Genomic DNA, 27,550 nt, shown 5'->3' with positions numbered 1-27,550 from the left:
GCGGGATACTTCCTGCGGTGGGGCTGTCCTGGGCATCATAGGCTGTTTAGCAGCATCCCTGGCCTCGACTCACTACACGCCGATAGCAGCCTGCTCCTCTAGTTGTGACAAACAACATAATCATCTGCAGCTGAGAACCACTGTCTTCGAAGGGAAGAAGGAGGGTGGGAGGGAGGGAATTTCTCTCCCAAGGTGTCCTCTGTCTGTCCTATGAGAGGCTGGGAGCCTCTGGCTCTCACCTCTGGTGACTCCTCATAATAGTCCTTCTCAAACTTTAAAGTGCTACCCCGCCCCCGACCCCGCACATCTGGTGAAACTCTGGCTCCTGATTCAGTGGTCTGGAGTGGCCGGAGGACCCAGCATGCTCAGGAAGGCAGTTAGGAAGGCGGGGACAACCCCTGGGGTAGCAAAGGCGAGGCTGTGAAGGTCGCACAGTGTCTTAGTGATCTCTGTTGGAAATTAACGGAAGCCCCTCAATGCAGCCAAAGGAAAAAATCCAATACGTGAGAAAAAGGGTCTCTCACACAGTGGAATAAGGGCTTAGTCCAGCCTGGGGAGCCAGGGCTGTCCCCCTCTCTCCTCTGGCTCTGCTTTTGGTTCCTGCCACCCCGCCTCCTCGGCTGCCTCCCACTTTGTCCATCCCTGGACCCACTGGTGGGCGGCACGGATTCCCTGACAACGGTGTGTGCCAGGTAAGTAAATGGACAAACGGCAGCTTCTGTGGGACCCCTGGTAGTGAGAGGTCCAGAGCACTGAGGTGGCTTCTTGGCCTGAACAAGATTACTGTCCCCCATCAATGGAGCGAGCCTACAGGAGGTCGCCCCAGGGGTGGGGGCCGGCCCAGGATCCCGAGAGCAGCCTGGCTGGGCAGGCCCTGGTTCCAGCTGTTCTCAGCCTGCCTCTGACTCCCCTGGAGGTCCCCGCCCCTTTCTCCTCCCTCTGGCCCTACAGATGATGGGACAGAACCGCAGAGACCTGAGCTCATGAAATGAACGCAATCCTTTAGATCTGAGGTAGAGTATTCATTCCCCTCTTAAAGACGATCCCACATGGGAAAACCCAAATTTAGGAAACTGGTAAATTAAAGATGACTATTTGTCCCACTGAAGTGATTTTCCCTCCACAAAAGGACTTCCTGCAGTGTTATTTTAAACAATAAGCTTCCTTTGGTACATTCAAAATTATTCAATTTACGCAGGTTGTGCAGTTAAAACCTCAAACATATCTGTCTGGTTTCGGGCCTTTTCCAAGGCAGCAGAGGTCTGAGGAAGGTGCGTAAGTTAGCAGTTTGGGCTTACTTTGTAAGAAGTCATCCTTGGAGGGCAGCACGCTGACCTTAGCTTCTGCCAGTGGGGCTCATTTCTCCCTTCAGAGAGCTGACCTCACGGTTAACGCAACTTGGAAAGGCATACACGTTCTGTGTGTAAATTCTGCCTCCTCAGAACAAAAAAAAAAGCGGGGGGGGGGGAGAAATAAAAAGTGAGCAGAGGCCCTGGGATAGAGAAGGTTCACAATGTAATCAGCTTCTGGGGGCAGCCATGGTGTGGGCATCAGGAAGTTATAGTTTTGGATATTGTGTCCAGAGGGATTTTTAAAAGAATTCAGGAAAATTCTGCACACGAACTGGGAGAAGAGAAGACAGCTGGACAGGCCGACTATCCTTATTTTAAAAGATGTTAATGCCAAGGCTGACCTGAAATGGCATCAGGCCTGCGTGGAGTCAGGGACCGTGGCTGGTATAAATCGTTGCCATCGCAGCATGGCAACTTCTTTGCATCCACAGGGATGTGATCTGTGGCAACACAAAAGCCAGTCACCCCTCCTTTCAGCTGCTGAGCTCTCCCTCCCCAACACATTGATGCAACTCCAACAGCTCCGCGCTATATTTAGCACGAACTAAAATACCCACCTCCCAGACTCCACCCTCCTGTGCCCCTGAAATGAGCTGTGTCTGCTGTATTTCTGTTCCAGCCCAACGCACGTGTACATGATTCCCGAGGAGCTGGGTCCAGGAGCAATTGTGGCCAATATCACAGCTGAGGACCCTGATGATAAAGGTTTTACCAGCTTCCTCTTCTACAGCATCACTACTGTCAACAGCTATTTCATGATCAATCAGTGTAAGTCACACACACACACACACACACACACACACACACATCCTTATGTGCATCCTTTAATTCAGCCATTTGGATTGTTTTACAAATATTTTCTCTGTCTTCTGGTCTGGGGCATGCCTTTCCGTCTAGACTATCGTAAGTTATCGGGGTAACAGGTGTATTTTTTCTTTTGGCTGCACCTCATGGCTTTGGAGATCTTAGTTCCCTGACCAGGGATTGAACCCAGGCCCCGGCAGTGAAAGCATGGACTCCTAACCACTGGACCACCAGGGAATTTCCTGTAATAGGTGCATTAAAAGCAGCTGGCATAAGGTTTGGGGACATTGAACAGGGCCCTGTGTCGACAGCTGTATCATCAGCTGTATCACCACTCCACCTTTGAGGCAGGTGGCCATCTAAGGATGGATGAGTTCACTATCCTGAGGGTACCTTGAAGTCTCCTGAACAGAGGATTCAGACCAGCACTGTCCAGAAGAAATACAGTGGAAGCCACACATGTAATTTTAAAGTGGCCACAAAAAGTAGAAACAGGTGAAATTAATCTTAACAAGGCATTTTATTTAGCCCAATATATCCAAAATATTATCACTTTAACTTGTAATCAAGATTTTAAAGTTACTCATGAGATATTAATTCTTTGAAATCCGTTGTGTGTTATACTTACTGCATCTCAATTTGGCCTAGCCACATTTCAAGAGCTAAAGAGCCACGTGTGGCTAGTGGTTACCATATTGGATTGCGTCAATCTATTGATACATCCATCTGCTGGATTCCTGGGAGATTTTCCCATCTAAGTATCTTGGTGCAGAGAAGGAGAGTTTCTCCCTCTTAATGACCATCTTTTAGTCCATACCAGGCAGGATGCTGCGTGATCCACATGCATTCTATCTTAAGTACCCAGCAGAACAACCCAATGAACTACCATAATCCACATTTTACAGATGAGGAAACTGAGGCTTGGAGAGAAACTCGGACAGGTTAAGTGACTCATCCAAGGTCTCACAGCTTGCAGGTTGTGAAGCAGCGATACAAATCAAAGCTGCCCGACTCCAAAGGCTGCGCTCTTCCCTACTCCTAGACTATACACCTCATAAATCCCTGTCACATCACCCAAAAGGACTTAACTTTACATAATGATTTTGTGGAGGCCAGCACTGGACAATCCCAAAAAGACAATGTGTTACTCGTCCCATAGGCTTTAGGGCAAAGTTTACCTGTGCCCAGGAGAGGTGGGCAAAGGCGGTGCTGTCTGTCATTGAGGACCTCACTCCAGTGATCATGGCAGGATGGACAACTGTGGTTTAGAATTCTGTTCATTCGAGTATTGCAAATTGAGCTTTTAACAAATACAGTGGGTTTTTTTGTAGTATATTCATTAAGACTCTTTGGTTGCAAGTAACAGAAACTAAGGCCAGCCAAACCAAGCAAGAGAAAAAAAAAGTAGGGGACACCTATCACCAGGATACTGCATATCTCATGAGAAAGAGTAAACAGTCAGGGCACAGGAAGGATGGGAAGCAGTGCTGCTCCAGTGACCTCAGCAGCTAGAGTTCTGGCATCTTATCTGTAGCTCCACTAGGAACCTGACTTGTGTCTCCCAGTTACAAATTCTCCAGAAAGAGAACTCAGGGGTTGGAGTCAGCTGTCTATCAGTCCAATGAATGACAGGCAAGGACAGCTGCCAGGGGGCCTAACCCTGAGGCATGAGGTGCAAAATTCTAGAAGGATCAGGCCAGACACCCCAGTCAATGTCCAAGACAGGAACTTACATGAGGTTTTTTTTTTTAATGTACTTGTATAAAGAATATTCTCTTTGTAAGCCAGTCCTCACATCAGAATGTTCTTTTCAAATGTACTCCAAGTCTCCACCTACCTTTGACTCTTCATTTCTCTCCAAAGAGCCATATTCTGACCTTTGCTTTCTAACAGTGACTGGGACCATCCAAGTGGCGCGCAGGATAGACCGAGATGCAGGTGAATTAAGACAAAATCCCACCATATCTCTGGAGGTTCTGGTGAAGGATAGACCCTCTGGGGGTCAGGAGAATCGCAAGCAGATAACCTTCATTGTGGAAGACATTAATGACAACCCCTCGACATGTACCAAGTTCACCTTCAGGTATTTGCCTTCTGAGACACATGTGGGCATGTCACCTCTTTGGGGGTGCTTGGTTTTTCTGGTATAGTCTGGCAGGGACTGAAGGATTGTGGGCACCTGCGACACAGCTCAATAATATAAGTAGATTTGAACTGTCCCTTTAGGTGAGAGATTTTCCTTCCTCATCCTTTTTCTTCCCTCTCTTCCATTTTCTTTCCTCTTTGTAATCTCCCTTCTCCACTTTCTTACTCTGTTAAAAAATATTTTTATTTTGCTCTCTTCCAAGAAGAAGATATAACAATTATAAATATATATGCACCCAACATAGGAGCACCTCAATACATAAGGCAACTGCTAACAGCTATAAAAGAGGAAATCAACAGTAATACAATAATAGTGGGGGACTTTAACACCTCACTTACACCAATGAACAGATCATCCAAAATGAAAATAAATAAGGAACAGAAGCTTTAAATTACAAAATAGACCAGATAGATTTAATTGATACTTATAGGACATTCCATCCCAAAACAGAAGATTACACATTCTTCTCAAGTACGCACTGAACATTCTCCAGGATAGATCACATCTTGGGTCACAAAGCAAGCCACAGTAAATTTAAGAAAACTGAAATCATATCAAGTATCTTTTCTGACCACAACGCTATGAGATTAGAAATGAATTACAGGGAAAAACATGTAAAAAACACAAACACACGGAGGCTAAACAATATGTTACTAAATAACCAAGAGATCACTGAAGAAATCAAAGAGGAAATCAAAAAATACCTAGAGACAAATGACAATGAAAACACGACGATCCAAAACCTATGGGATGCAGCAAAAGCAGTTCTAAGGGGGAAGTTTATAGCTATACAAGCCTTCCTCAAGAAACAAGAAAAATCTCAAGTAAACAATCTAACCTTACACCTAAAGGAACTAGAGAAAGAAGAACAAACAAAACCCAAAGTTAGCAGAAGGAAAGAAATCATAAAGAGCAGAGCAGAAATAAATGAAATAAAAACAAAGATCAATAAAACTAAAAGCTGGTTCTTTGAGAAGATAAACAAAATTAATAAACTATTAGCCAGACTCATCAAGAAAAAGAGGGAGAGGACTCAAATCAATAAAATTAGATATGAAAAAGGAGAAGTTACAACAGACACCACAGAAATATAAAGCATCCTGAGAGACTACTACAAGCAACTCTATGCCAAAAAAATGGACAACCTGGAGGAAATGGACAAATTCCTAGAAAGGTATAACCTTCCAAGACTGAATCAGGAAGAAATAGAAAATATGAACAAACCAATCACAAGTAATGAAATTGAAACTGTGATTAAAAATCTTCCAGCAAACAAAAGTCCAGGACCAGATGGCTTCACAGGTGAATTCTATCAAACATTTAGAGAAGCACTAACACCCATCCTTCTCAAAATCTTCCAAAAAATTGCAGAGGAAGGAACACTCCCAAACTCATTCTATGAGGCCACCATCACCGTGATACCAAAAACAGACAAAGATACTACAAAAAAAGAAAATTACAGACCAGTATCACTGATGAATATAGATGCAAAAATCCTCAACAAAATACTAGCAAACAGAATCCAACAGCACATTAAAAGGATCATACACCATGATCAAGTGGGATTTATCCCAGGGATGCAAGGATTCTTCAATATACGTAAATCAATCAATGTGATAAACCATATTAACAAATTGAAGAATAAAAACCATATGATCATCTCAATAGATGCAGAAGAAGCTTCTGACAAAATTCAACACCCATTTATGATAAAAACTCTCCAGAAAGTGGGCATAGAGGGAACCTACCTCAACATAATAAAGGCCATATATGACAAACCCACAGCCAACATCATTCTCAATGGTGAAAAACTGAAAGCATTTGCTCTAAGATCAGGAAAAAGACAAGGATGTCCACTCTCACCACTGTTATTCAGCCTAGTTTTAGAAGTCCTAGCCATGGCAATCAGAGAAGAAAAAGAAATAAAAGGAATACAAATTGGAAAAGAAGAAGTAAAACAGTCACTGTTTGCAGATGACATGATACTATACATAGAGAATCCTAAACATGCCACCAGAAAACTGCTAGAGCTAATCAATGAATTCGGTAAAGTTGCAGAATACAAAATTAATGCACAGAAATCTCTTGCATTCCTATACACTAATAATGAAAAATCTGAAAGAGAAATTAAGGAAACACTCCAATTTACCACTGCAACAAAAAGAATAAAATACCTAGGAATAAACCTACCTAGGGAGACAAAAGACCTGTATGCAGAAAACTATAAGACACTGATGAAAGAAATTAAAGATGATACCAACAGATGGAGAGATATACCATGTTCTTGGATTGGAAGAATCAATATTGTGAAAATGACTATACTACCCAAAGCAATCTACAGATTCAATGCAATCCCTATCAAATTACCAATGGCATTTTTTATGGAACTAGAACAAAAAAATCTTAAAATTTGTATGGAGACACACAGACCCCGAATAGCCAAAGCAGTCTTGAGAGAAAAAAATGGAGCTGGAGGAATCAGACTCCCTGACTTCAGACTATACTACAAAGCTACAGTAATCAAGACAATATGGTACTAGCACAAAAACAGAAACACAGATCAATGGAACAAGATAGAAAGCCCAGAGATAAACCCATGCACCTATGGTCAACTAATCTATGACAAAGGAGGCAAGGGTATACAATGGAGAAAAGACAGTCTCTTCAATAAGTGGTGCTGGGAAAACTGGACAGCTACATGTAAAAGAATGAAATTAGAACACTCCCTAACACCACACACAGAAATATAAACTCAAAATGGATTAGAGATCTAAATTTAAGACCGGACACTATAAAACTCTTAGAGGAAAACATAGGAAGAACACTCTTTGACATAAATCACAGCAAGATCTTTTTGGATCCACCTCCTAGAGTAATGGAAATAAAAACAAAAATAAACAAATGGGACCTAATGAAACTTAAAAGCTTTTGCACAGCATGGAAACTATAAACAAGACATAAAGACAACCCTCAGAATGGGAGAAAATATTTGCAAATGAATCAATGGACAAAGGATTAATCTCCAAAATATATAAATAGCTCATGCAGCTCAATATTAAAGAAACAAACAACCCAATCCAAAAATGGGCAGAAGACCTAAATAGACATTTCTCCAAAGAAGACATACAGATGGCCAAGAAGCACATGAAAAGCTGCTCAACATCACTAATCATTAGAGAAATGCAAATCAAAACTACAATGAGGTATCACCTCGCACCAGTTAGAATGGGCATCATCAGAAAATCTACAAACAACAAATGCTGGAGAGGGTGTGGAGAAAAGGGAACCCTCTTGCACTGTTGGTGGGAATGTAAATTGATACAGCCACTATGGAGAACAGTATGGAGGTGCCTTAGAAAACTAAAAATAGAATTACCATATGATCCAGCAATCCCACTACTGGGTATATACCCAGAGAAAACCATAATTCAAAGAGACACATGCACCCCAAAGTTCATTGCAGCACTATTTACAATAACCAGGTTATGGTAGCAACCTAAATGCCCATCGACAGACGAATGGATAAAGAAGATGTGGTACATATATACAATGGAATATTCCTCAGCCATAAAAAGGAATGAAATTGGGTCATTTGTTGAGACGTGGATGGATCTCGAGTCTGTTATACAGAGTGAAGTAGTCAGAAAGAGAAAAACAAATATCATATATTAATGCATATATGTGGAACCTAGAAAAATGGTACAGATGAACCAGTTTGCAGGGCAGAAATTGAGACACATGTAGAGAACAATGGAATGGACACCAAGGGGGGAAAGTGGCTGGGTGGTGGTGGTGGTGGTGTGATGAGTTGGGCGATTGGGATTGACATGTATACACTGATGTGTATAAAATTGATGACTAATAAGAACCTGCTGTATAAAAAAATAAATTTAATTTAATTTAAAAATTAAAAAAAATAAATCAATGAAGTCCCTTGTGATTCTGGGTTAATATGACTTTTGGTAAACAGTACTGTCTTTCCACTAACTATTTTGTCTCAATGCCATAAGATGAATAATTCCCCAAGTTAGCTTCATCTCTGTGGTTTCTTAATAACTAGTCTCCAGTATCTTGGGAGTGTGAAGGTGGTTCCTCCTGGGGGTGGGGAAGGCATCTCTACAGTGACCCTTGCTGAGAGAATGTCCTGTGTCTGGAGCAAAGCTGAACACCAGAGCTGGTCTCACTTTCAGATCTCCCTAGGGAAAGAGTCTCCCTCTGAGATGATCTTTGGTTTTGCAAGTTCATTTTTTAAGCTCTAGGTAACTCTGGACATAGACCCGATACATAGTGTGGCCATGCAAAGGACAAAGGACCCTAGACAAAGATTATCTAGGATAAGCAGTACAAATACAAACTCCTGGGGCTTCCCTGGTGGCACAGTCATTGAGAGTCTGCCTGCCGATGCAGGGGACACGGGTTCATGCCCCGGTCCGGGAAGATCCCACATGCCGCAGAGCGGCTGGGCCCGTGAGCCATGGCCGCTAAGCCTGCGCGTCCGGAGCCTGTGCTCCGCGACAGGAGAGGCCACGAGAGTGAGAGGCCCGCGTACCGCAAAAAAAAAAAAAAAAAAGAGATACAAACTCCTTTATTATGCTCTTCAATGTCCCCCCGTTTTCTCCAGTGGCATGCCCAGTATAGTGCTAAGAATCAAGTGGTCCTGAGCCTGGCATCAAAACAGCTAAACCCTGTTCTGGACATACCCTACTTGCCTCTTCAGATCTAGCTCCCAGCCTCCCCCACCCTGCTCTGTGCCCCAGGAGGCTGACCTCTATGGATATCAACTGCTCCCTTGCCCTGCACCTTCCCATTGGCCCACGGGAAGCCCTGGAATGAGGGGGAGAGAGAAGTCAGGGTATTTATCCCCTGGCTCCCTCCCTGTCAGCGGCATGAGCCCCTCCACCTCCTGAAGGTCTCAGCTCCTATTAAGCTGCCCTCTGCGCACAGCACCCTCTGTCCCTGGTTCCGGTTTCAGGAACTGCTCCTTCCTCTGGCTCCTTGAGGTCTAGCAGTGGAAAGGGAGGCCCACTCTTCCTAGACCTAGACCATCCTTTGAAGTTCCCATGTACTGTGTGTACACGTTGTAACAGTCCCTTTACTAAACCCTCCCGGAATTATCTTAATTTGCCATCTGCTTCTTACTGAGGCCCCTATCAAAGCAATAATGGCCTTGACCATGTGATAGGTTCCTATCCCAACCCCAAGAACAGAGTCTGTTTGATGGGTGAGAACAGTTGTCATGGACAGTTAGGACCGTGACTTCCACACCATTTTCTGCATAAATCAAACCCACCACTGTTAAGAGAAGTCTGGTCCCTGTGATGGAGCAGAGGTGATCCACAGAGTCACTCTTCCACTTTCTTTGAAAATCTAAAGCTATGCTAGTGCCTTTGGGTGGCTCCAGTGCATCTTGGGAAATTCTTCTCCTCATGTCCTGCTCTTCTAGACCCTCCTGCTTTCCGCTTTGTTCTCCTGCCCTAAGAGGTGGGGGAAGATAGTTGAAGCGTAAGAACTCTGGGTATCAATGATTGGAGAGGACTGTGCTATCTCCAATCTTCCTGGTCAATTTTCTCCCCTCAGTGCATTTCTGCTAAGTGTGTACTGTGGCTTCCTGTGGTCCAGAGTCCCCTGATGTGTGAGATGACAGTTTACAAACTGCATTCCGTATTAGCTAGTAAAATCACATTTTGATAATCTTCTCTCCAAATTAGCCTTGAAGCTCAATGCCAGCCAGTAACTGAACTAATTGTATTTATTACTAAAGGTAACTCTAAACAATGTTCCAGGAGAGCTCTGGGCTTTTCCAGTGGGAGGAACTTGCAGTTGTCCTGTAAAAGCCAAGATAGGAGGAGGGGCAACAAAAGGGCTCCTCCCTCAGCAGTCCAGGAAGTGAAAGGTTTTATTCCCAAACCCCAGCTTCGTTTGCGTACTCCAGGGAGGGGCTGGGAAACCCTGACCCTGCATCACCCACCACTCTCCCCCGCCTAGCATCTCGTCCATTCCCACCACACCACAGTGGAAGCACCCGGGCAGGTCAAAAGCAAGCCAAACGACAGCACTGGCGCTGCCATGGGCTCTGGCAGCCCTGTCCCTGAATATTTACTCTTTCTTCAGGGCTCTTGGCACAGTGCCTGCGGCAGAGTCTGGGGGAGCAGGTAGAATAGGCTGGGAGGGCGTCAAGCACCCAGTGGATCCCACGAGGCAGGTGGCTTTGTGCCAGGTCCCCTGCCATCCCCGTGGGTCCATGCAGGCTCTCAGGAGGCCGAGAGACAGAAACAGCCCCTGCGGCTTTCCCAGGCTGGTGATGAATGAGCCCAAGGCCCTGATGGAGGCATCAAAGGCCCCGTGACAGAGCCGCTATGGTTGTAAATCGTCAGGCGCTTGGCTGAAAGCGCTTCGCAAGCTGTTTGTGAGCCAAAGGCAGAGGATGTCGGCTGTGCCTGTCACCTCCAAGTGGGGGGGGAACCGTGGTCAGATGGCTGGGAGTGAAAGCAGCCCGCCTTTGAGGCAGGGAGTGATGAATGGGGGGGGAGTCGTTTTCCAAGTCATGCGTTTAGGGGAAAAATACCAAGTGGCAGGGGAAAATGAAAAGAACATGCCAGGTGGCCCTAAAGGGCCAAGTGTGAAGGCTCTTTTGGAGGGTGTGAAATGTCTGGCTTCAGGACCCTAGAGTCTTTGGGTGATGCAACCTTCCGGCTTCTGCAGACTTGTAATCAAGGCTCAGATCACTGAACCCTCTGTTGGCCTGGAGAGTCATTGATAGAACCGAAAGTAAAATTTACTGTGACTCTTAACACTGACAAGGGGATGGTGCCTGGATACATCAGCTTTCTGCGACAGGTCTTGAAACCACCCTGAATCTTTCTTCATCTGTAAAATGGGGACAAGAACACAAACCTCTAGGCGATGAGGGGATTAGAGATAGAGTTTTTAAAGTGTTTGGTAGGATACCACATATAGTTGGTATTTAACAAATAGTATCTATTCTAAGTATTTATGAGTAAAACCATGACATCGTGCCATCAAGACAAGAATGGAAATGCTCGGACTCCAGTCCTCCTGAGACACAGAGACATCATGGAGATTCAGTTACACCTGTGAGAAGGACCGCTTTCCCAGAACAAACCCAGTTATCCTCAGCAGCACAAAAACAACCTTGCCGTCAGACTTGGCTCCATGTTTGCTAAGCCCATTTTAGCTGCCATGAAGAGCTGATGTGGAATGTAGAAAGCAGCATAATTCTGTTTCAGAGAGGTGATAGTACAGAGGATTAGAGACACGTGTTGATGCTCTGAGAACAAGATGCCAAGACAGGATTAAATGTGCGAGGCTTTTATTAGTGGAAATGCCTGTGGGAGAAGATGGGGAGAGAGCTAGACTAGGCTGCGAGGGTCATCAGACCGTGATGCAAGTCTGACCTGAGTAAAGGAAGGAGGGAGGGTGCATGGGTGGGAATGTTCTAGTCTGTTCTGCAGTCCATGAACTTGGCTAGGGCATTGGGGAATCCTGGAGCCAAAGTCAGCTGTCACAGGACAGGAATGAGTCTGCCTTAGTATCTCTGCCCTCCTCTGTCGTTGGTACACGACCTCACTGCAAATACAGTGATGGATTTCATAGCCCAGCAGCTGGGGTCTGTGGTCATTCTATTCCTGCAGCTGTAGGTCTTCCAGGCACATTCTCCTGGCATCCCCAATATATTTTTGTAAGAAATCCTGCCCAAGGCAAAACATGATTGTGGTGGGCAAAGAAAGAAAGAAAGAGAGAAAGGGAGAAAGGGAGGAAGGGAGGAAGGAGAGAGAGAGAAAAAGAGAAAGAAAATACTAGCCACACAAATTCCTCTTTGCCTGTACATGAGCCCCTTTGCAGTGTGATTTTGCCATTCCTCCCATCAAGAGATGGCTATCTCTTTCTACTCCTTGAATCTGGACTTGACCAGGTGAATTGCTTTGGCCATCGGAACATTCACAAACATGGTGCAGCAAAGGATTGAAAGGTGTGTATGCAGTGGGACTTGCCCTCTCTTGCTACTTTTGGAAGCCTAAGATCTCCATGCAAACAGCACAGACTAGCCTCCTGGAGGATGAGAGGCAATATGAAGCAGAAACCACCCACCTTCCCACCATACCTGTGAGTGAGGCCATCCTGGAGCATCCAGCCCCCACCGAGCTGCCAGTGACTGGAGAGACCAGCCAAGCTGGACTAGAACCAAAAGAGCGAATGGATAACCCTTAGTGTTGTAAGAAAGAATAAATGCCTGTTGTTTTAAGCCACTAGGTTTTGGGCTGGTTTGTTATGTAGCAAAAGCTAATCAACATGCCCATCTTATAGATGGAAAACCTGAAACCTGGAGACCTGTGAAGTCCCTTAATGGGTCTGGAGATGTTACCATGCTTCCTCAGAGTCTCCCACTCCAAGCTGGGCTTGATCAGATGGCTCTGAGTTTGGGGGCAGCTTTACTCATTTGCATACTATTTGCCTCCCTGCTGGAGTGAACTGAGATTGGGACCCAGAATTCAACCTTTAATAAGCCTCTATTGAATGAATGATGCTAAGGTGTCGGGAGGCCCTTCTATGACTTTGAAGCCATGAGAACACAAGTGGAGGAATTTCCAGTCCTCTAAGCAGGGGAGGGAGGGTGCAGGGGTACAGCAATACCCCCCAACCAGATTATCAATTCCTGCAGGCAGGGGCAGAATTTCTATTTCTCTTATATTCTTCTTCACTCCTGTGCTAGTCCCATAAGCTACCATTCATTCAACAAATATTTGTTGAGTGTGCCAAGAACAAAGCAGATAGAGATCCCCAGTCTTGTGGAGCTTACATTCTTGGGGGCAAACAGGCGATAAACAGGATATGTAAGTAAACTGTATCGTATATTGGAAAATGGTAAGCACCAAGCATTAAACCTACAGGGGGGAAGGGGAGCGGGAGCAATGGGCTGGGGGCGTTGACATTTTAGTTGCGGTAGCCAGGGAGCCTCCTGAGAAGGTGCCATTTGATTCGAGACTAAAGATAGGGAAAGAGCAAGCCATGCAGTGCGCAGTTAAGTGCAATGGCCCTGAGGCCAGAGCCTGGGGAGTGTCCAGGAGCACAGGGAGGCCAGAGTGGAAGGACAGTGAACAAGAAGAATTAGTAGGAGATGAGTTCAGACAAGTAAGGGGTGGGCGCACGTCATGAAAGATGCTGTAGATCAGAGTCACGACTTTGAATGAAATCAGGAGCCCTTTGCGATTTAGGAGCAGCAGAGCGACGTGATCTGACATTTTCACAGGATCCCTCTGGCTGCTGTGTTAAGAATCCTCTGAAAGGAGTCAAGGGCAGAGTGGGGACACCAGTTAGGCAGGTACTGCCTTAACCACGGACTTGCTTTCAATTGAAATGAAAGCCGGGGTGTCTAGCCTGGGGCCTGTGTTAGAAGGAATGTTCAGTCACTATTTGTTGGGGGAAAATATTGAATCGTGTCTTTTCGCCAGCATTATGGTGCCTGAGAGAGCAGCCAAGGGGACGTTGCTTCTGGACCTGAGCAAGTTCTGCTTTGATGATGACAGTAAAGCACCAAACAACCAATTCAACTTCACCACGCCATCCGGAGTGGGGAGCGGCAGCAGATTTTTACAGGATCCAGCTGGCTCTGGGACAATCGTGGTCAGTTAACGGTCATTGCATCATCGAAAGGGCATTGGGGAAGTTGGTCTAACAGGCATAGTGCTTTTGCTGCCCCATAGAGAGAAGTTTCCAAAGTAACTCCCTCTCCAAGCGACTGTAACTGACAAACTTAATAGTGACTCTGTTTTCCCCATTTGCTCTTTATTTTACCCAAGTTCCAGGAATTGTTTGTTATGCATGGTTATGCCTGGGGTGCTAAGGATTGGATTCTTTCTTGCATAGTTCACAGTTTGCAGGCTGCCTGCCTGGTTAGCGTGCTTCCACAGTCACATATCAGTGCCCTCTGGGCTCAAGCACTTTTGTTTATTTCAGCGCTCATTCCTCGCCATAGAGGTGTGAGGTGAGAGAGAGCAGGGCCAGGGCCATGCGTGTGTCCTGCTGAATTCCGCAATGTAGAACCACTGGAGACCCAAAAAAGAGGGGCATCTCCACTGGGGCAAATATGTAATTGGAGAAAGAATGGGAGCAAAAGGCAGGTCTCAATGAGCTGTGTGAGACATTTAACAACAAGGTTCCCACTGGAGGGTTGGGGGGAAAGGAGGAGAGAGATAGAAGGGCAGGGTAAGGTAGAGGTCTTACAGGGGGGTGGTCTTGATGGGGGAGATCTTTGCATCAGAGATAAAGCCTCAGGAAGAAGAGCAAGCAGCCCACTAACCATCCTCTCAAACACCCCCTTCTCCACCTCCCATCCCCCAAAAAGTCGTACCAATTTTATTCACTGTGTCAACCAAAAATAACTTTTTTTTTCCTGTTTGAGAAATTAATACATGTTCACTGTAGAAAATGTAGGAAACACAGAAAGGCATTACTATTCAGTAATAACCACTATTAACATGTTGATATATTTCTTTCTTGTCTTCTTCCCTATGCATAGATTTTATGTATCGTCTATATATATATGCATAAGTATTCTAAATGATGGAAATAACCTTGCATGTAGGATTCTGTATCATGCTTCTCTTTGACTTAACCTGAAATCTTGAGCCTATGCTGGGCAATAGTGCTTGATGAACATCTTTAAACAGATTCTCTCTCCTGATAAATTCTTTCAAATAAGTTCTCTAGCAGTGAGCAAAGGTATGGACATAACTTTTTAAAGCTCCTCCTATGGGAAAAAGTGCTTTCCAGAAAGGTTTTGCAATTTACATGTCCACTAACAGTACATGAAAATGTCAGTTCAATTAAAAGTATTGTTTATTCTGTGTAATCTGATGTCTCTGTTTTAATCTAGTTGATAGGTGATCTAGATTATGAAAATTCAAGTAATCTAGCAGCCGGCAATAAATACACTGTGATAATCCAGGTGCAGGATGTTGCCCCTCCTTACTATAAAAGCAAGTATCATTTTGGTTTATTTCATGAAGCATCTTCCTTGAGTAGCAGTGACTAAACTGTGCTGGGCAATGCTTGGGCTTGGGCTGGGGATGTATTTATGTTCAAAAGGAGAATTCCAAAAGCCCCAATACTTCGGAATCAGCCCAGCCTCCTCCTGTCCTTCACCAAGAACAGTTAATCAGTCTCCAAGTCCTTTCTTCTGTGTCACCTACAACTAAAATCTAAGGATTTTAGTAAGGATCTGCTGCCTTCCCCCCAACTCCACTGCACCTCCATCCCACTAGTATTGCTCTAATGCAGAACCTCCTCTATCAGAGCTGAATTACAACACCAAGAGTGTTTCAAGAGTCTTTCTGCCCACCTTTACTCTTGTCCCTTTCCAACGCATCCACCACATTTCTGACAGTGATTTTCAGGAAACGCAAATGCCACCGTATTACTTCTTGCTGAAAGCCCTTGAGTGTCTCCCCATAGCTGTCAAGTTCACATTCAAACTCTTTGGCTTGGCACAAAGCAATAAAGAGAGTCACGTGAATTTTTTTGGTTTCCAAATGCATATAAAAGTTATATTTACACTATATACTGTAATCTGTTAAGTGTGCAATAGCATTGTCTTAAAAACATAATGAACATACTTTAATTAAAAATACTTTATTGCTGGGCTTCCCTGGTGGCACAGTGGTTGAGAGTCCGCCTGCCGATGCAGGGGACACGGGTTCGTGCCCGGGTCCGGGAAGATCCCACATGCCGCGGAGCGGCTAGGCCCGTGAGCTATAGCCGCTGAGCCTGCGCGTCTGGAGCCTGTGCTCCGCAACGGGAGAGCCCACAACAGTGAGAGGCCCGCGTACCGCAAAAAAAAAAAAAAAAAAAAAAAAACACTTTATTGCTAAAAAATGCCAACCATCATCCGAACCTTCGGCGAGTCATAACCTTTTTGCAATGGTAACATCAAAGATCACTGATCACAGATCACCATAACAATATAATAATGAGGAAAACGTTTGAAATATTGCGAGAATTACCAAAACATGACCCTGAGACACAAAGTGAGCAAACGCTGTTGGAAACATGGTGCCGATAGATTTGCTCGACACAGGGTTGCCACAATGTTCAATCTGTAAAAAACACAATATCTGCAAACTGCAATACGTAAAACGCAACAGAATGAGGGATGCCTGTATTGTGATTTAATTATTTTTCCTATTTCCGTTTATAGATAATATCTACATTTATATTCTAACAAGCCCAGAAAATGAGTTTCCTCTTGTCTTTGATAGCCCATCCTACATATTTGCCGTGTCGGAATTAAGCCCATGTAAGTAACCGACGAGACACAGACTCCAGTGCTCTTGATAGACCCCTTCATCCGGAGGCACTTGGGTGGAGGAGGCTCCCCGTCAGAGGCCCTGGTGGTGGTGTGCACAGCGACTCACAGCTGATTCCTGGTTATTGCATGTCTTACTTCGTTTTAAATTCTCCTCACTGTGGAGGAGCCCTTCAGGTGAAATCCAGATTTTGAAAACTGTTGATTAAACTGCATTTCTCTGAACCCCCTGATTGCCTCTTTGTCTGGGTGCCTGATTCCAACTAATCCTCTCTTTTTGCAGCCTAAGTTTTCCCTTGGTCTCCACTGTGATTTTTATCCAGCTCACTCAGAGAATTGAAATTTAAAAATAGAGAGAAGGCTTCCCATTTCTAGATTTCTTTCATTTAAAAACAAAATAAAGATGTTTTCTCTCTCCCTTTGAAGGATTCCCTGGAGGCCTCTTTTTCCACCCTTTAGGATGCCTTGATTTCTGCGGGCTCCTCCCCACTCCAGCTGGGTTTCTCCCCATCTCTCCCAGTGAAGGGGAAACTGTTAACTCTAGAATAATCAGACCTCACCACAGTCTTTGAGACTTGGATTGTGTATACTTCTACACTAAAAACTAAACAAAACAAACCCCAAAATCTCCCTCTAAAATGATCTCCTCTTCATTTCGTTTTCTCTCTTGATGATGAGCTCCATTTCCTGACATTACATTTTAAACAAAATACAAAAAGAGGGTCTGAAGAAAACGCTGTCGATTCCTTATGCCTTATCCAGTGAATAATAAGTGCAACAGGAATAGGTTTTTTATGAATTCACAGATCTTGCTACAATTATTAATCACCTACTCTGGGTCAAGCACGTAGTGCTGTTCTATATAGTTGAATAAGAGAAGATGCTGCCCTTGAGGAGTATAATTTATGAGGAAGAACTTCTATAAAACAAGCAAGCCCGAAGTCCAGCAGCCCACCAACAAGACTTGCAAAATAAGCAAAATGGAACAGGATTTAAAAATCAAAAATATTCCAATCATCCTGTTGCTAAACCTTTAAAAATCATGTTTTTCATCTGGTTTTGTAACAGCAACCCATGCTCAGTATAGAAAATTTGAAAAATAAAAAAGACAACACTGCTGCAAAAAGATGTATATGTGAAGGTTCTTTGCAGCGTTAGGATCATGTAATAATTGGTGTGCTTGGAGTCTATATGAGGATATGAATTGTCTTTTAGTCTTCGCAGTACTGCTTGCATCATACGGCCAGTTTCCTAGTGGGTGTCATTAGTGTAATTTGAATTTAAAAGATGTAAAACATACAGAGTTTGAACAGCAAAGAGGCCCCCAAAAGTCTTTCGCCCATGGCACTGACAGTGTCTGCTCCTGATTCCTCCTCTCACCCCCAAAGCAGGACTAATCTCAGATATTATTCTCAGCGGTAATCGCAGGTACTTTATTCTTCCAGCTAGAACCCGGGTTGGACGGATGCAAGCGACAGATAAAGACTTCCCCCAGAGAGGCATCGTGTACTCCATCTCCACCGGAGGGGCCAGCCAGCACTACCCAAACATATTTTGGATTAATCCCCAAACGGGAGAACTCCAGCTGGTGACTAAAGCAGACTACGAGACAACTCCCATCTATATTCTCAGAATCCAGGCCACCAACGGCGAGGATAGCAGCTCAGTCACTGTGAGTGGGGCGATTTGGTGCATTCACACCAGCCCAAGGGGTTGACTTCGGGTCTCCCTGGCACCCTCCAGGTGTGGCCACAGCAATAAGGAATCTTAATAGGGCACCTCCTGCAGACATGACAAGAAATGGCTAGGGGTGTCCCAGACAGCACAATCGGACACACATAGCAGTGCCAGGAAGTAAAGATTGACATCTGTAAGCCCACGTTTATGGGTGACTGGGAGAAGCGCTGAGATGGATGGCCACCCTGGGGGACAAGCTTCCTCCTGTTGCCCTTAAATCCCCCCTTGCTGTTGAGGTGGGCTGTAGCTGTGCATCGCCCCCAAGTAGTTTTACCCTGTTCCTACCCTGAGACCCATCATACCAGATGGGATAGGTCTTAAAATGATCTGGCTTGACACAGCGCTATGCTGCTTTGTAACCTCTGAGAATCTGGTTAAGTGCATTTCTGAGTCAGTAGGTCTGAGTAGGGCCTGAGAACCTGCATTTATAACATGCTTCCAAGTGGTGCCGAGGCAGCTGGTCCATGGTCGTGCTTTGAGGAGCCAGGCTTTGACAGGTCTGTGCTGCCAGTGGTCAGGAATATTTGAGCGTAATATGATGGTCACAAAGAGGAAACTATTTCTTGGTCTTTCCCGTTAGTAAAGTGAAAAAGCCTAAGGCAAAATGAACTCAGCTAGCGGCAGGCAGCCCTGTGTGATAGAATGACTGGTCCAGGGTCAGGAGGCAGAGTTCATTTCTCAACTTTGATCCCAATTTGCCAAGGGGGTCCGAGCAATGCTTATCTTTGTACCCTGATTTCTCTCTCACACATGGAGAGTCACCTCATAACCCAATGCCTGAATAGTCCAGTTCCTCTGATGACTTGCTTTGAATTAGTGGGACGATGTTTTCAATGATGTGTAAGGCTTGGCATTGCTAGCTGAGAAAAAGATGTGCTAAGTTGAAGGTAATTGTCGTGTTTGTTAGCTTGGGTTTTTGAGAGGAATGAATGGAGTCCACTTTGGGAGCTAACTAGAGAGAACATTTCAATTTACTCCGGGCTCAGAAATAGCTGAAATCCCCAAATTTCAGAGGTAGAATGAATACGACTCTAAAATTCATAAGCTTTTAAAAAGGGTGATGATCACATAAGTCCCTTTCAGGGCTGACATTCTGTGATTCCGTGCTGGCAGGCATCCCAGTCCATATTCCAATTCACCAGGCATAAAAGACAGTGATGAAAGAGAACAGGCTGGCCCCTGCTTGTGGCAGGCCAGCGCCACCGGCTCAGTGCAGTGCTGAGATCCCGGGTTACACACAAGACCCTGGCTAAGCCAGGTCGCCTCCTTCTATCCCACTGGTTCTCAACCCTGGCTGAGTATTAGAATCGGCTGGGGAACATAAAAATCGTGCCTGGGGACTTCCCTGGTGGCGCAGTGGTTAAGAATCCGCCTGACAACGCAGAGGACATGGGTTCGAGCCCTGGTCCGGGAAGATCCCACATGCTGCGGAGCAACTAAGCCCGTGCGCCACAGCTACTGAGCCTGAGCTTAGAGCCCGCGGGCCACAACTACTGAAGCCCGCGCGCGTAGTGCTTGTGCTCCATAACAAGAGAAGCCACCGCAATGAGAAGCCCGTGCACCGCAACAAAGAGTAAACCCCGCTCACCGCAACTAGAGGAAGCCAGTGCACAGCAACGAAGACCCAAGTCAGCCAATCAATCAATCAAAGAAGAAAAAAAAAAAAAATCAGGCCTGTGCCCCACCCTCCAGGGAGTCCAATTCATTTGGTCTGGAGAAGGCCAGACAAAGTGGAGCCATGGTTGAGAGCCATTGTTCGATCTTCCAAAGTTAAAGACAGAACTTCCAACTCACAGGGGCAGCAAGCAAGGAAGCACAGGAGGGTCACCATAAATCCATCATCATTACCGGAAAAACAACTCAGCATCATCTGGGGGTGAGCGCATGTGTCTAGCTGCATATGTGTGTGGGGGTGTGGAAATGTATTATTACGTATATTATGCACACGTGCATGTACACACACAACACACAGTAGAGAAGTTAATAGCATAGGACTTGGAGTAAGACAGACCTAAGTTCAAATCCCAGCTCTGCCACTCACCAACTGAATGGCCTTAGGCCAATTACCTAATCTCCCTAAGCCTCAGCTTCCCCATCTGTAAAATGGGAATAAACGTATTATCGATCTTGGATGAGGTTAAACCTCACTAATTCACAAAAAGCACACAGCCCCGTGCGTGGCACACAGTAAGGGCTCAATGATAACTACTCAGTGAGACGACTTTCCTGCTGCTCTAGGTGACTGTGAACATCATTGAAGAAAATGATGAAAAACCAATCTGTACCCCAAACTCGTACTTCCTGGCCATCCCAGTGGATCTGAAAGTTGGCACGAATATTTACAATTTCAAGCTCACGTGTACTGACCTTGATTCCAGCCCCAGGTCTTTTCGTTACTCCATTGGCTCAGGTATGGTATTGATGTCAGTGGTCCTGGACCCTTGCTGAGGGCTCCTGGTGTTGGGGGCTGTAGCAGCTGTTTAGGGAGAAGGGGTGGGGGTCTGAGCTCACACACTCATCTGGCACAGCGTGTAGGGGGTGGGGTATTTTGAATGAGGAAACCAAGGGTGAGGAGTCAAATGGTTCTGGAATTCCCAGTACCCCCCCCCCTTGGTTTCCCCTTCTCACCTAACTCTTCCCAGACTCCCATACCTGGCTGCCCAAAGGCCCAAGGAACAGTGAATCCCATTGATGGTGACCCGCCCCCCCACCCCCAATTCCCAGCCTGTCGTAGGATTCATGAATCAGATTAGTGTAGCTTAAAAACATTTTTTTAGTCCAACTCCTCCCCCACCTCTTTTCCTGCAAGCTTGTTGGTGGGGGGGGGGGGGCAGGGGAATCCCAGTCCTCTCTCTGAATAATAATAGATGAAATAGATTAAATGCATTTTGAAACGCGTCCTCAGGAATTCTCTTCTCCTCCATTCATTTTCTCTCTTTAAAAATATACCATTGTGGGAGGGAAAGAAAAGAGCACCCCTCAATGGAAATGAGACCAAAATAGTTCATCTAATGAAGTGCCGGGGCCAGGGATTTAAACCCAAACAAGCAGAGCAGTTTCACGTGAAAGACTGAAAAGCCAGCTCCGCCGCCTGCTGAGCCCTGGCAGAGCCGGAACTGGAGCAGCAGGAAGCCTCTCGAGCAGGCTGTGTCACAAAACCCAGGGGCAGAGCCCACCTCGAGACTGCAGTGGCCGGAGATGGGAACAATCCATACTGAGAACCCTCAGGCCTTTATGGGGCACTTCGTTGCTCGGGAGTAAAATTGCATCATCCCCTGGTCCATTTACTGGTTTTTAGTTGGTAGTGAGTCTGCAGCCACCGGGGGAATGAACAAGAGCTGCTTGGGCGGGCAGCTTCTCTGCTCTGGGCTCCCTAAGCTGTGAGCCTGCAGCCCCAGGCAAGCCGCTGGGGAGGTGGGGGTGGGGACTACTGTCCCTGCCAGCCCAGGACGCACCTTCCTTTGGGGGACTCCAGGGACATCCGTCACGGGTGTGACCAGCCCGGTTTCATGAAAGGCGTGCAATGAACTTGGCCCATGGCTAGGGACGTGGCCCCCTCTTCCCTCTTGCCGCCCACTGATTGGTCTGAGCGTGAGTGACACATTGTTACCAAGTTAATGCTGACGATGAGCACTGGCCGCACCAGGATTGCTAGCTCTCTGCCTGATGCTCAGCGCGGTGGCGGCCATTCTCCCTGGACACCTGTGCTGGTGCCCTTTTCTACTCTCATTTTCATTGCAGCCACACTGGTTGTAAGCCAGAGTCTCTCTGTACTCATGAAATCTCTGGTGCTGTTAAGGTCCATATCCTGTCACTGCCCCCACCCTGGTACATCAGAAGTAGTCTACACCTGAGGTGGGATGTTTAAGAAAAAGACTGAATGTAGTTTTCTTCTAACCCTTATTTCTCACGCTCTTTTCTTCCTTTTCCCAAAATCCTTGCATCGAATCTCATTTAGGGAACATCAACAGTCATTTCACCTTCTCTCCCAACGCCGGGTCCAACGTTACAAGCCTGATCCTCGCGACTCGCTTTGACTATGCTAGTGGGCTTGATAAGATCTGGAACTACAAACTACTTGTCTACATAACTGATGACAACTTGCTGTCCGACAGGAAGAGAGCTGCAGCTCTTGTTGAAACAGGCACAGTGACCCTGAGCATTAGTGTCATTCCTCACCCAACCACGACTGTCACCACAACCCCCAGGGTAAGGGTTTTGGGAGATGGACTTCCCAGTTACATCCCTTGTAACTGATGTTGATGGAGCCCCTTGACCTAGGAGAAATGTGGGGTGGACTGAAAAGAGTTGAGGTGTTAGGACGTTGCCAGAAACGCCAACCGTGGGCTGGATTGGAATAGTCATTGGGTGGTAGAAAAAATCTGGGTGAGACCTTGGGCTTATAGAACCACTGACATTTCCTAGTCTGGTAAAGAAGGAGGTACACATATGCACAGACTTGTGATAGATCAGGCATTGCCCATCCAGGGTATGGACATGTTGCTGCCTTCACAAGCCCTTCTCTGCTTGCTCTTAAGAGCCGATACAAGTCCGTGTCCATGAAAGCAGCTAGCTGCCAGATGCTCTTCTCTACTTCTTTTGAAGAGTCACCATTTGTCAGTCTGTACCCTACTCCCCACCTCCACTCCAAAAAGAAATCCACTTATTCAATCTGCAGATATTGATTTAATACCTATTATATGCCAAGCACTTTGGTGAATAAGCCAGAAATTATCTCTGCTCTCTCATGGAGCTTATAGTATAGGTTAGTGGTTCTCAAGTGTGGTCCCCAGACCAACAGCAGCAGCAGCATCACCTGGAAACTTGTTAGAAAAGCAAATTCTTGAGCCCACCCCGGAACACTAAAGTTATACCTCATCCAACCATGATCATCACTACAACTTCCAGGGAAGGATGTTGAAACCTGGAGTCCTCATCAAATCCCCAGACCTACTGGATTAGAAACTGTGGTGTGGGACCCAACCATCTGTGTTTTTAATAAGCCTTCCAGGCCATTCTGATTGCACTAAAGTTTTAGAGTCTCTGATCTAGAGGGGGAGACGGATTACAAACAGGTGTGCAAATTAGTAAACTACCTACAGAAAACAGTAGGAAGAAAAGCAGCCCCATACTTGGAGTATGCCAGAGGAAAAGGAACCAGAACCTTAGAAAGCCACCTGTGACAGGTGGTCAAATTCTGCTTCTCAGAGTCTTACCAAGAACTGCTTAATATTCCTTTCCTGTGGGCTGGAGTCAATATTACCCCCAATGAATGGAGGCATTAGGTGACTTGAAGGGCTTTCAGTTGTGGTAGGAGCCAGTAGGTGCCCCAAGTAAGGCATTGCCACCTTTCTGCAACTTACAACACAACCCAGCTCTGACATCTCCAACCTGGAAATCTCCATAACTTTTTGTTATCAGTCTCCCTCTCTGGGAAGCAAATGCTGAACTTGAGGTCTCACTGTGATAACAGCCTGCTCAGCTGGCAGCACAGCTGGCAGTGACTGAACACTGAGAAGCTTACAAAGTGTTTAAAAAAAAAGAAACAAAAAACCCCAACTTTCATGGCTCATGCCTTCCCAGTGAGAGACAATAGCTATATTAGTCCCTAGCTTATGCCATGATTTGGCAGGGAAAAAAAGCCAATGGAATTTTTAGCTTTGGGGAAGGAGAAGAAAGAGAATGAAATTAGGCCTAGAGTTGCTCTCCAGTTCCCTACATTTTCTGGGTTTTGGTCTAATGGACATCTGGCAAGACTATAAATAAGGTGATGGGTTGAAGAGTGAGAACGATGAGCACACAGATGTCCGACCTTTAGAGCAAGAACAAAAAGCAGGATGAACATTCAACCACCCAACGTGAGAGGGTTCTGATGTCAAAGACTACCAGCCTCCACTCATCTCCCTCTTCTGTCATTCAAGCCCAGGATCACCTACCGGATCCTGAGGAAGAACGTGTATTCTCCATCGGCCTGGTATGTGCCTTTTGTCATCACTTTGGGCTCCATGCTGCTTCTGGGTCTCCTGGTGTCCCTGATCATCCTATTGGCCAAAGCCATCCACAGACACTGTCCCTGCAAGGCTGGGAAGCACAAGAAACCTCTGTAAGTTGCCAGTGGGCTGGGCCCTTCCCCCATTTCCTTTCAGAGGATACTGCCTCTGGTGATGCCAGGAGAAGGAAAGGGAGACAGTTGGGATTTCTCCACAGGGTAGAGAGGGTGCCTGGAATGAAGAAAGGAAAGGGAGCTACGGGGGAGATGTCCCAGCTCCCCTTGTCCTGGTGGACCCCCTTCATCACCTGCCGGGCCAGGAAACTGTTCCTTTGCTTTTCCCTGGCACCTGCCCCATACTTGATGAGTTCTCAGTGAAATCGGGGCTTCAGCCTCCTGGTGATCTTGTCCTGGATAAAAGCTCCAGAAACAAGGCCGGTTGTGAGTAGTAGTAGAACATGCCGTGCTGTTATTTGTGGAATATTTAAAGGATGGGATGGAATTAGAGGAAGCATAAAAAGGAATAAGGGAATTAAGCTTTTGGCTCCAGTGACTGAACTGGGCTCTGGTGTGACTAAATAATCATTGTTCTTTTGCGTGTGGCCCTCTCAAGGGCTGTAAACGCAGGCCTGCTTCCTCTCCCTGGGATGCTCACCTGCTCACTTATATGCCTCTTTCGGTGACGCTCTGCAGAGTGTCTTTTACTGGCTAAAGGGAGGTACTAGAGTAAAGTGGAGAAAGCATCAAATTGTTACAAGCTTCCCCAGAGCCAGCTGCTTGAGTCTTAGTAGCTCTTACAGTGAGAACGTGATGGTTCTGAGCCTGGGCTTTGGAGTCAGATAAGGTTGAGGTTCAAATCTTGGGTCTGCCATTCTCTGGGTATATGGCTTTGGGCAAGTGACAACCTCTGTGAATCTCAATTTCTTTATTTGAAAACCAAACAATTAAATGAGCAAATGCAAAGGAACCATTTAGCACTGTTCCTGATGTGGAGTAAATGCTTAATACACTATTTTTTTTTTAATCTTGTTGCATGATTTTTCATGGCTGAGTCCCAGTGAGCTTAGGATTCTAGATTCTAAGTTTAGCTCTGTACACCCAAGTATCTTGAGGTATTGGAACTTGAATTTTGGAATTTCTCACCGGCAAAAAAAAGGGGTGATAAGACTCATGTGCCATTTAAAGGTATTTTGAAGATTAACTACTACTGTCAAATAATTTAAAATCTATGGATGAAAGGCTGTATAAAAGTATAAGTATTAGCATAAAGATGTGCATTGCATTTTGCCATATTTATTGGGGGCATTCGTTGCTATTGGCAACCTTGACTTCAAGGTAAGAAATCCTTGAGCATCTGCTGAAATTTAAAAAGGTCTTTTTATTTGGACTATACTCACAAATTGATTTGAGAAAAAAAAAACCAGCTCCAAAAGAGTGATGCTTAAGCTTGTAAGGATGGCAGTGCTCTGTAATGGGATTTGGGCAGAAGTTCTTAAAGGAAGTAATCCAATACTGGACACTGCAACTCACATGCAATTTATAGTCAAATGTGCACCTTGAACCTGGTAGCTTCAGTTACCTTCTACATATTGTTTTCAACGTGGTTGACTTTTAAAAAACTAGCTAGTGATTCAGACTCAGACCTGGCCTCTCTGGCAATTTGTTGTACCATATGGCAACCAATATTTGTCCCATAGCAGAGAATTAGAGTCACAGAATGAAGGGTCTTAAGAGTCCAGGTGTCCAGCTCTTCACATTACAGGAAGCCAGGGTTTAACTGCTAGTCATCGAACCTTCCCACTGTGGGTCAAATCTTCTGCTCAGATGGTTACTGGGGAGGAAAACCAGGCAGGAAGAATCGCTGGGCCGTCTGATGGGGTCGTCATGCCCTCACTCAGTGTTGTCAGAGAAAATAGGTTCCCTGAAGTTCTCTAAAGCAATAGTTTTCAAACTTATCAAACTCCTAAGCCTCCTTAGTCCCAACCCAGCAGTGATGGAGCAGGGCTGGGAGCCCATTCTGCATTTTAGTCCCCTGCCCTGGTCCCTCTTTCAATCGACCCCTGAATCCTGGGGAACACAGTTGCCCAAAGGCCCCCATGTTGTCACGTGTGTACCAGGGCAGAGTGCTCTCAGGTTAATTCTTGTCCATCCCTTCTCCCCCGATACAGGGTGAAGAAAGTAGGTATGTACGGTGCCGATTACCTTTGTTTGTTGCTATTATTGTTTTGTGCTTGCTCTGTTGTACTACATAAAAGGGTTCCAACTCGGTGGAGAATCAGGGCAAGTCCTGTGTTGGTGGGTTTTCTGCCACATCATCTGTGGATGGAACGAAACAGAGGTCGGATGTAGCTGGAGGAAGGGGAGGGCAGGGCAGGGTGCATGGGACCGTTGGCCCGCTTGGGTCTCATTCGGTCCTGCCTGTTCCTTACTGAGTCACCTCCAATCAGCTTCACATCAGCACCTAAAGGTCTGCTCCCCACCAAGCGGGTCAGGAATGGAGAATTCTCCGTGAGTTAAACACAGAATCTACTTGCTGCTACACACAGAGGGGGTGACCCCTCCTGAGGACAGCTAGTGCCCTGTATTAGACAGATGCCTCTTTTTAAAGAACAAATGATACTTTATTCTCAGATTGTGATGGATTTGAACATTCTCACATGTTACTTAGGTTAGGGTAGTTAGAAATCGGGGCTGGGTGCAGTCAGATGGGCTGGGAGAGCTGAGTGATTTCAGGGCGTTGGTGAAATGAGCAAGGCCTATCTGAGGAGACATCACCACTGTCTCCAAAGCTGTGGTCTCAGGGAGACTCCAAGCTATGGGGAGAGACAGGACAAAGAACTGGAAAGAGTGTTTTTGAAAAATGATTGTTCTAATCACTCCAGCCATAGGTGTGTGCATCTGACATGCACAAGGGATATCTCAGCAGGGTTAGAAATTTAACTACAGTGGTTATTGATCATATCGAATGAGATAATTCTAAAAAATGAGATTTTTCACAACCTATCTCCCATCCTAGTTACTTTGTAAAAAGGGCATAAGGAATGGACGCAAAGAATCCTCAGATGAGAAACAAAGGTAGCAACCCCCTCTTTCTTTTTTACCTATAAAGCCATTTAAAACCTAGTTTCCAGTAATGACAATAAGCTGGAAAAAGAATTAAAAAATTTTAATGGTGTATTATGAGAGTGTGTGTGTTTCTG

General features: G+C 45.6%; 1 protein-coding gene across 1 annotated transcript in view; it reads left to right on the top strand.

Annotated features, from left to right (window-relative positions):
• CDHR3 (cadherin related family member 3) overlaps positions 1–27,550 on the top strand; it is a 97,413-nt gene that overhangs the window by 37,595 nt on the left and 32,268 nt on the right. Inside the window, exons 7-15 of the mRNA XM_060021230.1 lie at positions 1,972–2,120; positions 4,050–4,239; positions 13,773–13,944; positions 15,197–15,299; positions 16,517–16,615; positions 18,070–18,296; positions 20,600–20,771; positions 22,320–22,570; positions 24,283–24,464. Of these exons, the coding sequence (XP_059877213.1) occupies positions 1,972–2,120; positions 4,050–4,239; positions 13,773–13,944; positions 15,197–15,299; positions 16,517–16,615; positions 18,070–18,296; positions 20,600–20,771; positions 22,320–22,570; positions 24,283–24,464 (1,545 nt within the window). The remainder of the gene's footprint in view (positions 1–1,971; positions 2,121–4,049; positions 4,240–13,772; positions 13,945–15,196; positions 15,300–16,516; positions 16,616–18,069; positions 18,297–20,599; positions 20,772–22,319; positions 22,571–24,282; positions 24,465–27,550) is intronic.

This window comes from Delphinus delphis, chromosome 9, assembly GCF_949987515.2.
Source record: "Delphinus delphis chromosome 9, mDelDel1.2, whole genome shotgun sequence".
Lineage (NCBI taxonomy): Eukaryota > Metazoa > Chordata > Mammalia > Artiodactyla > Delphinidae > Delphinus > Delphinus delphis.
This window is presented reverse-complemented; position numbering and strand designations above follow the sequence as displayed.